The following is a 14,397-nucleotide window of genomic DNA, read 5'->3' as shown; positions in this document are numbered from 1 at the left end:
AATAATAATAATAATAATAATAATAATAATAATAAATAATTCCCATTGTCCAAGACACTAGACACTTCTGGTCAGGTCAGTCACACTTGCACTACAAAGCACAGAATTTAGTGAATTTATCTGGACAGCATTCCTTTTTTTAAATTAATTTTTTATTATTAGTCATACATTAAATTGCTATATCATGTAGATTGTGAAGATACTTTACCCAGCATGATATAGTATTGGCTGAATCTGGCTTTCTATTAAACCTAAGGCGTTTTACTCTTCCCGTAAAATCTGAGACACGGTTACTTAAGTCGCGTGTACAATTATTGAACGTGTGTTATGTGCACGGCGCCATGTGGGGTTCTGAGGTGAAGCGTGATGGCCCTGCCTTCTGGGAGCAGGCAGGTGAGCAGAGTTAGAGCCCTCGGAATAGCTGACACTGAGGAGGGCGGAAGAGGTCAATGAAGGACGCTGACCACGCGCCTCTCGAGCCAGGCACAAGGACGTAAGAAAGAGCAGGATCCGGCGCCTGGCTCAGTAACGCAGGCCGTCACTGACTGGGCGCCCGCTCTCCATCCAGCCCGCGGCCAAACACTTCTATGTGTGTTTTCCAGCTTAGTTCTGACAACAACCGTGTGAGGCATTACCATTATTTTGTAGTTGAGGAAACAGGTCTAGAGAGGATAAGGTCCCATCCCAAACTCAAGTGCACTTGTCACACTCAAGCCGTTTCTGACAACTGCTGGACTGTGTCACTCTAATGTAGTAGGACAGGTTCTGTTGTGTTCTGGCTTTGTGGGGTGTGTGTGTGTGTGTGTGTGTGTGTGTGTGTAGGGTTATTAGACAAGTCTCACTGTCACAGTCCTGCTTCAGCCTTCTGGGTCACTGGGACTACAGCACGTGCCCCCTCACCTGGTTTGTCCAGACCAAGTCCTGCAATGTTGCCCACACTGGCCCCAAGCTCACAGTCCTCCTGCCTCAGCCGAAACACGAGCTGCGTGCTGCTGCGCCCAGCGGCTTAGGGTGGGCTGCTGAGCAAGCCAGGCCTCCCATGTAGCCCCGGCCAACTGAGTAGCAGCACCCAGAGCGTGTTCCAGTCGCTGCGTCAGTCGGGGAGAGGTCTGTGTTTGTTTTTATTACAAGAGGGGGTGTGTGCTTACCCGAGAGAGACAGAGAAAGAGACGGCAAAAGCATCCCCAAAATGGGATGTGGTCATTCCACAATCCCTCCTCAGTTTCTCTGTCCTGCCAGGACTTGGGGCACGCGCACACATGCAGACCTCGTATTTTTCAAGCCTCCAGGGTTGGGATTCCACAGCCATATAAGATCTGGTTCCCTTAACCACTAGCCACGGCATCAGCCAGGGGAGAGTTTACTGAAGAACAAACTTAGCATAACCTGAAGCAAACCGTGGGGGTTACAAGAAAAACAGAAACCAGGTTCACAGAGGCTGCCAAATCTCCCATTTGCTGGGAAATAAAGCAAGATGGCTTCATGCATTGTAAGAGCTCTGCAAATACTTTCTGATATCCCTGGGTAAAGTGATGGAATCTTCGCTGTGGCTGTACCTTCTTTTCCCGTATTCGACTCATCTTCACTTTCCTAAAAATTGAGGGCAGTGGGCCCGTAGGTAGTGTGGTAGTTAGGGTGGCTGTATCCCACATGGCTGGCTACATGGTTCGAGTCTCAGACCTGGCCACTTCAGGAACACCAGGTATGTGTGTGTGTGTGTGTATGTGTGTGTGTGTGTGTGTACCCAAAATCCTAAGGAGAAATGAAGGAGAAGGATTACAGGGTGGCCATCACTTCAGAGGAGGGGGTGCTTTCTCACTTTCCCTCACCCTTTCTTTCCCTGTTTCCCTCCAGCAAGTGCATGCACCCTCTAGCCATTAAAAAAAAAAAAAATCAGAGGCAGTTTTTAATGACACTTGGTTTAGCTATAACCAGCTTGTTCTGACTTCGGTGCCAAGTGGTCCTAGGAGTGCAGTTGGCCAAGGTGCTGCCTGGGGGCCATCTTACCCCACAGTGGGTGAGGTGAGAGTGGTCTGGGCTTGCTGAAGTGGCTGGGCTCAGTCCCTCCTGTCATGTGTTTTAGAGGCCCCACTGGCTTTCACCAGCCTGCCGGATCGCAGCATTATGACAGATCTAAAGGATCCAAGGGTTCCAGCCAGCCGTGTCACCCCGGAGAGAATTCCAGAGGTCCACCACATTTCCCAAGATCCTTTGCACTACAGCATCGCGTCAGCTTCAGCCGTTCAGAAGATCAGAGAACTGGAGACCATAATTGCCGTAGACCCAGGTAAGAAACAAGGCACTCATGCCTTAATGACCCGCAGACATCTTCCTAGATGTGATGTTCACTAAAACACGCAGGATGCAAGCTGCACTCACAGTGAGATGCTTTAAATGTTTATATACCATGTGTGAATCCCCACAGCTGCAGCAGTGCATCAGAACGCCACATTCTGGTCTCTGGGTAATGGTATTATGGGTGATCTTTTTTTTTTTTTAATGGCTAAACATGTGAAGGAGTTTCATTAGTTTATTAGCTGGGCACATGGCCACATAGAACCAAATGAGTTTAGGTAGGTAAGTAAAAAAGGAGAGAAGGGACCAGCAGATGGCGTAATGGTTATGTCACCGGACTCTGATGTAGCGAACTGCAGTTTGAGTTCTGGACCCAGCAGCTCAAAACTCACTGGTACCAGGCGTGTGTACATGAGCACCCAAAATCCCAAGAAGAGAAAGGAGGAGAAGGGATTGCAGTGTGGCCACCCACCCCACCACCCCAGTAGGGGTGATTTCTCGCTTTGTGTCTCACTGTCTCTCCAGTGAGTGCATGTGCCGTATAGCAAAAATCTCTCAAAAAAAAAAAAGAAAAAGAAAGAGAGAATGACAACTGTCATCACTTCTAAAAAGTCATGTATGTATTCACTCATGTCTCTGATTTTCTCCTTTTGTGCCATTGTCCTGAAGTTGGGCATAGAATAGGGCCCTGGGCAGCAGGGGTGGGAGTGGGTTGCTTCTCCTCGGGGGGTGCCTGGAGCAGGACCCTGCAGCTACAGCCTCACTGCAGTGTGCAACCAGCCCGTCCCTTATATGCTGCGCTTCGGTGCAAAGGACAGCACTTCTATGGTTTGCGAGCCACCAGGTTTCAGGACGTGGCACAGACCAGGTGGGGTTTGCTGATTCCAATTAGAAAGTGGTTTGCTGAACACTGCTTGAGGGAATCTTCCTTCTTTTTCTTTAGACAGGGTTTTACTGTCTTGGTCCTTCTGCCTCAGCCTCCCAAGTAGCTGGGACTGTAGACCATGTGGGCCTTCAGAGTGGGCCAGGAATTGAACCTGGGCTTCCCAAATGGTCCGACCCTCCACAGTGGAAGCATTTACCCACATGCACCACCATGGCTGGGAGAGCAGCTTTTAACTTCCAGCTGCATCTTCATATAAGAGTCAAATTCATTTTTTTTTTTAATGTTATTCATTGTCATTGTTTTATTTATTTATTTATTTATTTATTATTTATTTTTAAGTTGACCAGAGAGAGACAAGAGAGAGAAAAGGAGACTGAGAAGGAAACTGCCAAGTCTGGGACTTGAACCACGGTCAGCTATCTGGGAGTCCAACCACCATAGCCACCATGCCACCTGCTGGCCCTTAAGAGCCAAATTTCTAATCCTAGCAGAGAGCTCTGTTTCATGCGTGGTAAACTCAGCGCATTTGTGGGCACTCGTGAGAGAATGCCAGAGTAGACTCTGCCACAGTTTCCTCCTCACGATACCAGGAGAACTAACAATGATTAACAATGACTCCTCCCTCTGGGAGTTGTAATAGCTGTCAGGTACTGCATTTTGTTCTGTGCTGGGCTTCATGCAAACATCATGTCCCTGGCGTAGTGATTGTGTCTCTTCCCACATAGTCAACCATGGTTCAAGTCCCGGACCCAGCCTTAAAACTCATGCTATGTGTGTGCGTGAGTATCTAAAATCTCAAGAGGAGAATGGAGGAGAAAAGATTGCGGTATGGCCATACCCCACCCCTGAGGGTGATGATTTCTTGCTCTCGGTCTCTCTATTTCTCTCTGTCTCTCCAGTGAGTGCACACACCCTATTGCAAAAACTTCTTTTTTAAAAAAAATGTAAAAAGCATGTCATGTTTTATCTTATTAAATTCTCCTGGTAACCCTGTGAGCAGTTATTATTAGCTTAATTTAACATGGAAAAACGAAGCATATGAGGTTAAGAAACTTGCCCAAGTCCGTATGGTCAGGGCAGAACTTGAACCCATGTCAGCTGACTCCAAGGCTGATGACTGATAAATGTTGGCTAAATTAGTCTGCCACAGTCTGGTTCAGCCCCTCCTGGCCGGCATCCCAGTTCCTCGTCTGCCCCTTATTCTGGGCTGTGATTTAAAACCTGGAGTACCACCCGTCCTTTGTACCTCGTGTGGAGAAGGCATAGGTGGCCTACCCAGCTCCTGTTTCTACAAAGCTACCTGGATTGATGATGGTGCAGCTCGTGTGGTGAACAGAGGGCTGAGGCAGCCAGCCTGGGGAGGTGACCTTTCAGTCCCCAGGATCCAGACAGACTGGTCACACAGCTGTTTAAAGAGGACAGCACCCGGGCAGGGCTCTAGGAAGAGCAGCAGCTGGAGGTCCTTCTTGTGTTATTAGCCAACCCCGTGACAAAGGATTTGATAGTGCAGACCAGCTTGAAAATGTCTGGTCCTCGGGGCCAGCAGATGGTGTGGTGATTAAGGCTCTGGACTCCCACATAGCTGACTGCAGTTCAAGCCTTGCACCTGGCAGCTTGAAAATCACGCCAGGTGCACGTATGTGTTTGGGTGCCTACAATCCCAGGAGGAGGAGAGAGGAGAAGGGATTCTGGTGTGACCATCCCCCTTGGGGGGCAATTTCTTGCTTTCCTTCTCTGTCTCTCTCCAGTGAGCACACACCCTACAGCAAAAACAAAACGGCAACAACAAAAAATGTGATCCTTTCTTCTGGGGCTGGGGGCAAAGTCTGTCCTCCCATGACAGGGGGTCTGCAGTTACCCAAACTTCTGTGAAACCACAGGGCTCTTTGCATTTTAGTTGTCTTGTTTGGTTGTTCATTCATTCACGAATTCCTCCTATAGAGAATGTGGTTTCCTTTACATACAAACACGTAGTCATTTCTGGACACACGCCCACCACAGATGCACCGTCTGGGCTGTAGGCATGTGTGGAGGTGAGTGTTCATGGTTTGGTATGTGTAGTCTCTTACATAGGGCATTGTTCATTTTCCATAAGACTTTCTCTCTCACAGACATTCTTCTTACCCAGATCGATGACCCTCCCACTTGGCATGAGGGTCATGAGAGATGATGAATGATTAACTCTGCTATTAGCTTAGCATTAAAACAAACAAAAAAAAGTAATTGAGAAGTAAATTAACTGTAGACGCAGGACACCCATCCCCTAATGCAGACCGAGAGGTCGTCTACACCACCATTCTTCAGTGCTCGTAGACTGTCTGCAGGAGGCTCAGGGGGAGGGCAGACTCATGACTGGCTGATGTCCCTGTATCATCTGTAAAGGGATATCTTTTTTTTTTTTAAGAATATGCACTTAATTCCATTTGTTGTTATTATTTAATTTGACCAGAGCAAAACAGAGAGAGAGAGAAAGGGAAAGCGCAGAAACAAGGGGCCGACCTGCAGAGCGTGGTGTTTCACCGCTGTGCCGCCACCCAGCCCCCATTTTCCCCATCTCTGACTTGCACTTCCTGACATTGTCTCCCACTGAGACATCTGCGCCACGTCCTTGTCTGAGGGTGTTTTGTTGGGTAATCCCCAATGAAGACAATACCATTTCCTTTTCTCCTCCTATAGACCCTGTGTTCATTAGGATCTGCTAAACCGCCTTCATAATAAGCCTCAAGATGCTTTGCTCCGATACAGTTGGGACCGAGGCCTCACACATCCTAGGTGGGCCTTCTAGGGTAGGAAAGAGGATGTGCTCAAAGCAGCCACTTGAGGGCCCAGCCACTCTGGCTCCCTTTCTATAACTCCCAGGGACTTGAGCTGTCCACATTCCACACCCAGGACATGGGGACGAGCTCAGAGGAGTGCACGGGGTGCGGCCAGGCCTGGGGTGACACAGAGCACTTTCTGTCATGTTCCACGAGGGAGGACCCGGGCTAGTGGCCACACCTAACTGTAAAGGAGGCTTTTCGGCCCTTTACCCAGCTGCGCTTCACCACTGGGTCTGGGGGGAGTTCATTCTGGTGAACAACTCACAGTCCCTGCTACAGCCCTTGCACTGACTTCTTTTTTTCTTTATTTCTTTATTTCTTTTTTTAAGAGAGATTTTTGCTATAGGGCACATACACTCACTGGAGAGACAGACAGAAAACGATAAATCACCCTCCCAGAGGAGATGGCCACACTGCAATCCTTTCTCCTCCATTCTCCTCTGGGGATCTTGGGTACACATGCACCCAATCTGATTTTTAAGCCTCCGACTCTGGGTCTTGAACCTCGGGAGTCCAGCAACATAAGCATTACACTATCTGCTGGTCCTCCTTGAATTGATTTCTTAAAAAACGAACAGGCCTCTCGCTGTGGTGCAATTGGTAGCATGCTAGACCGTGGGGCTGGATCCTCTGTGCTGACCACGGTTCAAGTTTAGCTGGTCATACTGGAAACATTTGGGGGGTGTGCATGCAAGTGCCCAGTGTCCCTGGGCTGGGGAACTGCAGGAGGGGCATTAGGATGTGACTAAGCCTGAAGGGGGTGCTCTTTTTCATATGTACATGCATGCTATATCAAAAATGACATAATAAAAAAGTAAAAAAGAAAACAAAAAGAAATGAAAAAGCCAAACTACTCTTAGCATAACTTTCTACTTTAAACAAAGTTACTTTACTTTATGATTTAATTTTGCTTTTATAATTTTAGGTAATCGGGGGATCGGGCACCTGTTCTGTAAAGACGAGTTGCTGAAGGCTTCCCTGTCACTGTCCCACGCCCGCTCAGTGCTCATCACCACGGGCTTCCCCACGCATTTCAATCACGAGCCTCCGGAAGAGACAGATGGCCCCCCCGGAGCCATCGCTCTGGCCGCCTTCCTGCAGGCCCTGGAGAAGGAGGTCCACCTGGTTGTCGATCGGAGGGCCTGGAGCTTGCACAAGAAGCTCACCGAGGACGCCATCGAGCAAGGTGAGCCGTGAGATGCTCGGTCTGTTTTCCCACACGTGGGTGAGTCCGCATTGTGGCACTCCTGTGGGGTGCCAGGCACAGGGCGACAAACTCTTGCACTTTGCTGAGAGCTCAGAAAAACTGTCATAAGCAGCAGTCCCCCACTTTATAGATGAGACTGAGGTTCTAGAGGTCCAGATGACCTACCCAGGCAGGAGTGATGAGCTGGAATGCGAACCTGAGCCCAGGAGACTCTTAAGCATGTGACCTCTCCTGTGCACCTGCTGCCCTCCCTGTGGGAGGCAGGAGTGACGTGCCAAGCACCGTCAGGAACCCAGGGGAGCCCTGGGCCACCGAAGCTGAGACAAGTAGTGGAGTCAAAGTGGTCGAAAGGCTCAGCCCAGCCCAGGAGGGCAGAGGGGACCTGGAGCACCAGGTGGGCATTGGGGCTGCAGGTGTTGGCCATGTGAGGCTGTGCTGCCACTGCCGGAGTGCTTGGCACTGGGCTCGGTGTGAACCAAAGCTCCTCGCCTCCCCTCCACCCTGCAGGAAGTGTCCCTCCCGTACACTGGAAGCCTGGTGAACTAACCTGCTTCCCTCTCTGTAGCTCCCTGTATCCCTCAGAATGAATTTTCCAGAACATTTTTTTTCCTTTAGCATTTTATAAAGGGTTTCAAGCCCTATAAGACACATCTCATGCCACAGATGTGTATTGAGCACCTACTACGTGCCAGGCACTATTCCAGGCTCTCAAGATTCGTTTGTGAGCAAGACTGATGCCAAGCCTGCCCTCCTAGTGCACGGCTTTTAGTGGAGCACTGCAGACAACAAACAGCATAAGAAACGTTAGAATAAAGTAGGTGATGATGCAATGGAAAAAAGTGGAACAGATCAGGGAATAGAGCCTGAGGGGCCTGGTGTGGAAGGCCCGCTGGAGGAGGTGACATTTGGAGTTGATGAGGCAGCCAGGTCTGGGCTCACTGAAGGAAGCGTCCAGGCTGTAGAAATGGTAGGGCCCTGTGGGTTTAAGAGAAGGCATCAGTCAGTGGACTGTGAATGAGGATGACAGAAGTCGCGTTAGGAGACAGAGAGCTAGCAGAGGTCAGATGGGGAGAGGCCTCCAGCTATGCGGTGAGCACTGGGCTTTCATTCTGGGTGACACAGGAGCCCCGGGAGTTCCCTGGGCACAGGAGGGCCGTGTTCAACCTCAGGCTGTGAAAGGTCACCAGAGACAAGGAAGAACAGGGACTACAAGGATGCTGAAAGTGGGAAGGGAGGGTGCCCCGACACCTCCTTCTGCCTCCCCTCTGATGTCAGCCACAGCTGGGGTGGGAATTCTGGGTCACGCTGACCTGACATGCCCAACTGCAAGCCAGTGCCCTGCGGGGCTCTCCAAAGCCACACGGAAGCACAGAGCTGGTGCCTCAGGGCGCCCTCGTGCATGGCCAGGTGGGTGAACCTGGAAACTGCTCTGAGTGAACTAAGTGTGGAACTAAGATCTTTCCATCATAAACGGACAACTATTGCATGTTTCCACTTGTGTGCGGTACCTGAAGTCGTCAGATCACAGGGACAGAGTAGGACGGGGATGCGAGGGGCTGGATTCGGGGCAATGGAGTGATGAGTGGCACAGAGGTTCGGCTCGGGGAGATGAAAGTTCTGGAAATGGGGGAGGGAATGCTGGTATGACCATGTCCATGTACCTGACCCCACTGGACTGTGCATCACAGATTTCAAAATACCTGAAAGGGAGCCAGCATGCAACGAGGTGGCTAAGGCGTTGGATCCCACATAGCCAGAGTCCTGGACCCGGCAGCTTGAAAAACACACTGGACGCATTCATGGGTGTGCCCAGAAATCTCATGAGGAGACTAGAGAAGAGATTGTGGCATGGCCATCCTCCCTGAGGGGTGATTTCTCACTTGCTCTCTCTGTCTCTCTGTCCCTCTCCAGTGGGTGCATGTGCTCTACAGCAAAAAAGAAAAAAAACTAAAATGATAAATTTTATATTATGTGTACTTGGCCACAATGAAATGTTTTTCAAAGGTGCAGATTTGAAGCTGAGGATGAGATGCCTGTCAGACGTGCAGCGCGAGGCCGAGGGGGTGGCCGGATGTACGACAGGCGTTCGTGAGTGCTGTCTGTGCTAGAAGGATGAACAGCAAGGCTGTTGGCATATTGATGGCCGCCAAGCCAAGACACCAATGAGATCATGACGGGAATAAGGGGACACGGAGCAAAGCACCAGGACTGTGCCCTGGGGCTCCCCGCATTAGGAGGGCAAGGCGCAGAGGGACGTAGCAAGCAGCAGGGACTGAGAAGGAGCAGCACTGAGAGCAGGGAAAAACCAGCCAGGCTGCCCTGAAGCAAAGGCTGTCGTCAGGCAGGAGGGGACAGCGATTGTGCCAATGCCACTCACAGGCGCACCGTCCCCACCTGACAGCTGCCTGGTGGGCATTTTTAGCCACCACTTTCCCAGAAGCAGCTCTGCCCTCCTGCCCCACAGACCGCTCAGCCTTGAGGTCACTGCCAGCCTCTCAGAGTGGGGACTCACCACATGGCGACTTACGGGGCGGAATTTGCTCTATCAGATTTGCAGAACTTTTCGCTACATTTAGATAAAGACAGTAAAAGCGATTTGGTCTTTTCATGAATAGTCCATTGAATCCTTTTTTCTTAAACAAATCTACAAGGATGCTGAAAGTGGGAAGGGAGGGTGCCCCGACACCTCCTTCTGCCTCCCCTCTGATGTCAGCCACAGCTGGGGTGGGAATTCTGGGTCACGCTGACCTGACATGCCCAACTGCAAGCCAGTGCCCTGCGGGGCTCTCCAAAGCCACACGGAAGCACAGAGCTGGTGCCTCAGGGCGCCCTCGTGCATGGCCAGGTGGGTGAACCTGGAAACTGCTCTGAGTGAACTAAGTGTGGAACTAAGATCTTTCCATCATAAACGGACAACTATTGCATGTTTCCACTTGTGTGCGGTACCTGAAGTCGTCAGATCACAGGGACAGAGTAGGACGGGGATGCGAGGGGCTGGATTCGGGGCAATGGAGTGATGAGTGGCACAGAGGTTCGGCTCGGGGAGATGAAAGTTCTGGAAATGGGGGAGGGAATGCTGGTATGACCATGTCCATGTACCTGACCCCACTGGACTGTGCATCACAGATTTCAAAATACCTGAAAGGGAGCCAGCATGCAACGAGGTGGCTAAGGCGTTGGATCCCACATAGCCAGAGTCCTGGACCCGGCAGCTTGAAAAACACACTGGACGCATTCATGGGTGTGCCCAGAAATCTCATGAGGAGACTAGAGAAGAGATTGTGGCATGGCCATCCTCCCTGAGGGGTGATTTCTCACTTGCTCTCTCTGTCTCTCTGTCCCTCTCCAGTGGGTGCATGTGCTCTACAGCAAAAAAGAAAAAAAACTAAAATGATAAATTTTATATTATGTGTACTTGGCCACAATGAAATGTTTTTCAAAGGTGCAGATTTGAAGCTGAGGATGAGATGCCTGTCAGACGTGCAGCGCGAGGCCGAGGGGGTGGCCGGATGTACGACAGGCGTTCGTGAGTGCTGTCTGTGCTAGAAGGATGAACAGCAAGGCTGTTGGCATATTGATGGCCGCCAAGCCAAGACACCAATGAGATCATGACGGGAATAAGGGGACACGGAGCAAAGCACCAGGACTGTGCCCTGGGGCTCCCCGCATTAGGAGGGCAAGGCGCAGAGGGACGTAGCAAGCAGCAGGGACTGAGAAGGAGCAGCACTGAGAGCAGGGAAAAACCAGCCAGGCTGCCCTGAAGCAAAGGCTGTCGTCAGGCAGGAGGGGACAGCGATTGTGCCAATGCCACTCACAGGCGCACCGTCCCCACCTGACAGCTGCCTGGTGGGCATTTTTAGCCACCACTTTCCCAGAAGCAGCTCTGCCCTCCTGCCCCACAGACCGCTCAGCCTTGAGGTCACTGCCAGCCTCTCAGAGTGGGGACTCACCACATGGCGACTTACGGGGCGGAATTTGCTCTATCAGATTTGCAGAACTTTTCGCTACATTTAGATAAAGACAGTAAAAGCGATTTGGTCTTTTCATGAATAGTCCATTGAATCCTTTTTTCTTAAACAAATTATTTTATTTACCTTTATTTATTTATTTTATATTTGACCAGAGATGAACAGAGTTAGCGAGAGAGAAAAGGAAAATGAGGAAGCAACCCACCAGGTCTGGGACTCAAATCATGATCAACTCTGTGGGAGTCCAGCACCCTTAAGCACCATGTCACCTGCTGACCCCCACTTCAGTCCTTTTTAGTAAAGTCCAGAAAATGTTTTAAAGAAAAATGACAGAATCAGTTGCTCCCTGCCTTGAGTCGAAACCAATTGACGGCCTTTCTTTGTAGTCAGGGTGGGGACCTGGTCCCTTGCAGAGGCCCTCGTGTGTCCTTTCTCATATGGGTGCCCACTCTGGGACATGCTATGGCTCGCTGGGACCCTCCTTGGGCTCCTATTAGGTTGTCATGGCTTTTCCGATGACCAACATATCCTTGATTGTGGTTCAAGGAAGTAAGAGTCGGTCTAGATAGCACGTGTCTATGCCAGCTCCCAGCCAGGTGCTGAGCCAGGCCACGTCATCACGCCCTCATGGCAATCCTGAGAGCCGGGCATCATGAACCCCCACCTTGCAGAGGAGCCCACAGTCGTGTGGCTGGGAAGCGGCACTGAGAGCTGCACCCAGTCTTGGTTGGCTCCGAGTAGAGGGTCCCCAGGCTGCCTCTCCCAGCACAGGGAGGGGCTGCGGCTTTAGCCTGACCACCTCAACCCCATCTTCTGGCTTACTGCTTCACCTGTAGCATGTGCCCCTGAGCATCCCCTGAAGGACCTGCCGCCATCTACTGGCCTTTCCCCCAGTAGATGGCTGGGGAGGGAGGGAGTCCCTGAGGACCTCTGGATTCTTGCTCCTCACCTCGGTTGGCCCCACCCACTCATGGGGGTGGCAGTGATGGCTCCCGAAGGACTTGGGCCTGGTAACATGGTGGGAGCACGCATCTGGAGGGGCACTCCATTACGAACAGATGGTTTACCAGCCGCTGTGCTTCCCTGGGTCGGCTATACAAGAGGAGTGTGATGGGCTGATGATGGAGATGGGGTGGTCAGAGTCCCCAGGCTGCCTCTTGGTGCCCCGTCCCCTACACCCCGGGCCATGGAGCAGCAGGCCCACCAGGACCTGGATGGGAGATCCTGGACCCTCTGCCTCTGGCTCTGTGTGGAGAGGACTTCACCCTGGGCTGGTGAGCGCTCCAGGATTCTACCCCAGACAGCTGAGGCAGATGAACAAGCAAAACCAAGTTTATTTAATTAGTGGATTTTTGTGGATTTTCCACATATTCTACAATATGTATTATTTTTGTCATTTGGAAAGATGCTTTTTTAAAAAATCCAATTCACTTTGCAAAACTCTCCAATAGCAGTAGCTAAGCCAAGGCTCAGATTCTGGAACTTAACCTTATCATTTAAAAAACTAATTATTTATTTATTATTATTTTTTAATATTTATTCATTATCATTATTTTTAATTTGACCAGAGGAAGACACACAGAGAGAGAGGGTAAGTGAAAAAGCAAGCTGCCAGGTCCAGGACTTGAACCATGGTCAGTCATGTGGGAGGCCAGCACCTTAACCACCATGCCACCTGCCAACCCCTTGGTTGTCTTTAAACTCCCTGAAGGTACGCAGGAGGTGTGTTTTGCGGCAGGGTGGGGGTAGGTGAGAATTTGGGGTGAGAACTAGAATTATAACAGTGGCCTTGCCCAAGCATCTTTGATTTTCCTCTTCTATAAAATGGGAACAAGAGCCGTTCTTGTGGCACAAAATTGCAGAATTAGGTGAGAGCGTGCATGACAAGCATTTAGCAGAGGGCTGGCACACCATCACCGTGGGCACGTGAACGTGTTCCCAGCGCTCGGAGAGGCAGTGGGCCAGAATAGGCCTCCGTCCCCATGCTGATAGAGGCAGGTTTCACATGGTATGTCTGCTAGTTCACCCTAGCCACGTCCACCCCACCCCTGTCAACCGAGAGTTTACTCGGAACCAAAAGGGAACTTAAGTTTCTTCTACGCCATCGTTTTGTCGCACCTCACAGTGTTTTACAAATAGACGTCATTCAACAACAGCAATGATACGCTCCAAAGGAACTTGTGAAAAGTCAACATGAATTTCCAAAACACGGTACTGGGCTGTTGTGTTCACCCTTGGCCTTTATTTTCCAGGTGTTCTGAAGACACCGATCCCGATATTAACTTACCAAGGTGAGACCATGGAAGCTGCTCAGGCGTTTCTGTGCAAAGATGGGGACCCCAAGTCACCCAGGTATGTAGTTCAAGTAGGGAAGCCCACAGGCTCTTCATTTTGCTAGTGGAATCTCTGCAGCCCCCTCCCCCCAGCCCTTCAGTGAGAACAGAGCCATGAGCCCAGGTAGACCGGGGTCTGATGGACCAGACCAGCACAGGAAGCGGGGGCATTTCAGGTGTACTGAGGGCTTCGCATCTCTGGAAATAGTGGGGCCCTGGTTAGCAGGGATCGATGTCTTCCCAATAGCAGGAGGAGATACGGGACCAGCAATTAGCGTAATGGCTGTCACTGGACTCCCATGTAGTCGACCGCAGTTTGAGTCCCAGACCCGGTGGCTTAAACTCACGCCGGGCCCGTGTGCATGAGTGCCCAAGATCCCGAGAGGAGAATGGAGGAGAAAGGATTGCAGCATGGTCATCCCCCCTGGGGGGGTGATTTCTCGCTTTCTGTCTCTCTGTCTCTCTCTGTCTGTCTGGCGAGCGCACGCGCCCTATAGCAAAACCCTTTCCAAAAAAAAAAAGGAGGAGGTAGAATTACTAAAAACCGGGACTGGCAGATGGCATAGCAGTTACGTTGCTAGACACCCACGTGGCCAGCTGTGGTTTGAGTACCAGACCTGGTGGCTTGAAAATCACGCCGGGCACATGTGCATGGGTGCCCAAGATGCCAGTTGGAGGAGAATGGAGGAAAAGGGATTTGGGCGTGGCCATCCCCTGGTTGGGGGGGTGGGGTTCCCCTCTGTCTCTTTCTCTCAAGTGCACATGTCCTAAGGCAAAAACCTCTAAGAGATGGCCTGAAAACCTCTGGATGAGTAGGTCTTTTTTTTTTTTTTTTTTTTTTGAGAGATTTTCACTGTAGGGTGCGTGCGCTCGCCAGACAGACAGAGAG

At 50.7% G+C, this 14,397-nt stretch overlaps 1 protein-coding gene across 11 annotated transcripts in view; it reads left to right on the top strand.

Moving 5' to 3' along the window:
- Nucleotides 1-14,397, top strand: part of DGLUCY (D-glutamate cyclase) — an 83,879-nt gene that overhangs the window by 51,850 nt on the left and 17,632 nt on the right. For all 11 annotated transcript variants that reach the window (XM_006157994.2, XM_014591396.1, XM_027775486.1 and 8 more), the window contains 3 exons: nucleotides 2,084-2,287; nucleotides 6,926-7,186; nucleotides 13,428-13,527. In XM_006157994.2, coding sequence (XP_006158056.1) covers nucleotides 2,084-2,287; nucleotides 6,926-7,186; nucleotides 13,428-13,527 — 565 coding nt within the window. The remainder of the gene's footprint in view (nucleotides 1-2,083; nucleotides 2,288-6,925; nucleotides 7,187-13,427; nucleotides 13,528-14,397) is intronic.

Source organism: Tupaia chinensis, unplaced genomic scaffold (assembly GCF_000334495.1).
Source record: "Tupaia chinensis unplaced genomic scaffold, TupChi_1.0 Scaffold000568_1, whole genome shotgun sequence".
Classification (NCBI taxonomy): Eukaryota; Metazoa; Chordata; class Mammalia; order Scandentia; family Tupaiidae; genus Tupaia; species Tupaia belangeri.
Note: the sequence above shows the minus strand (reverse complement) of the source record. Positions and strands in the feature narration are given on the sequence as shown.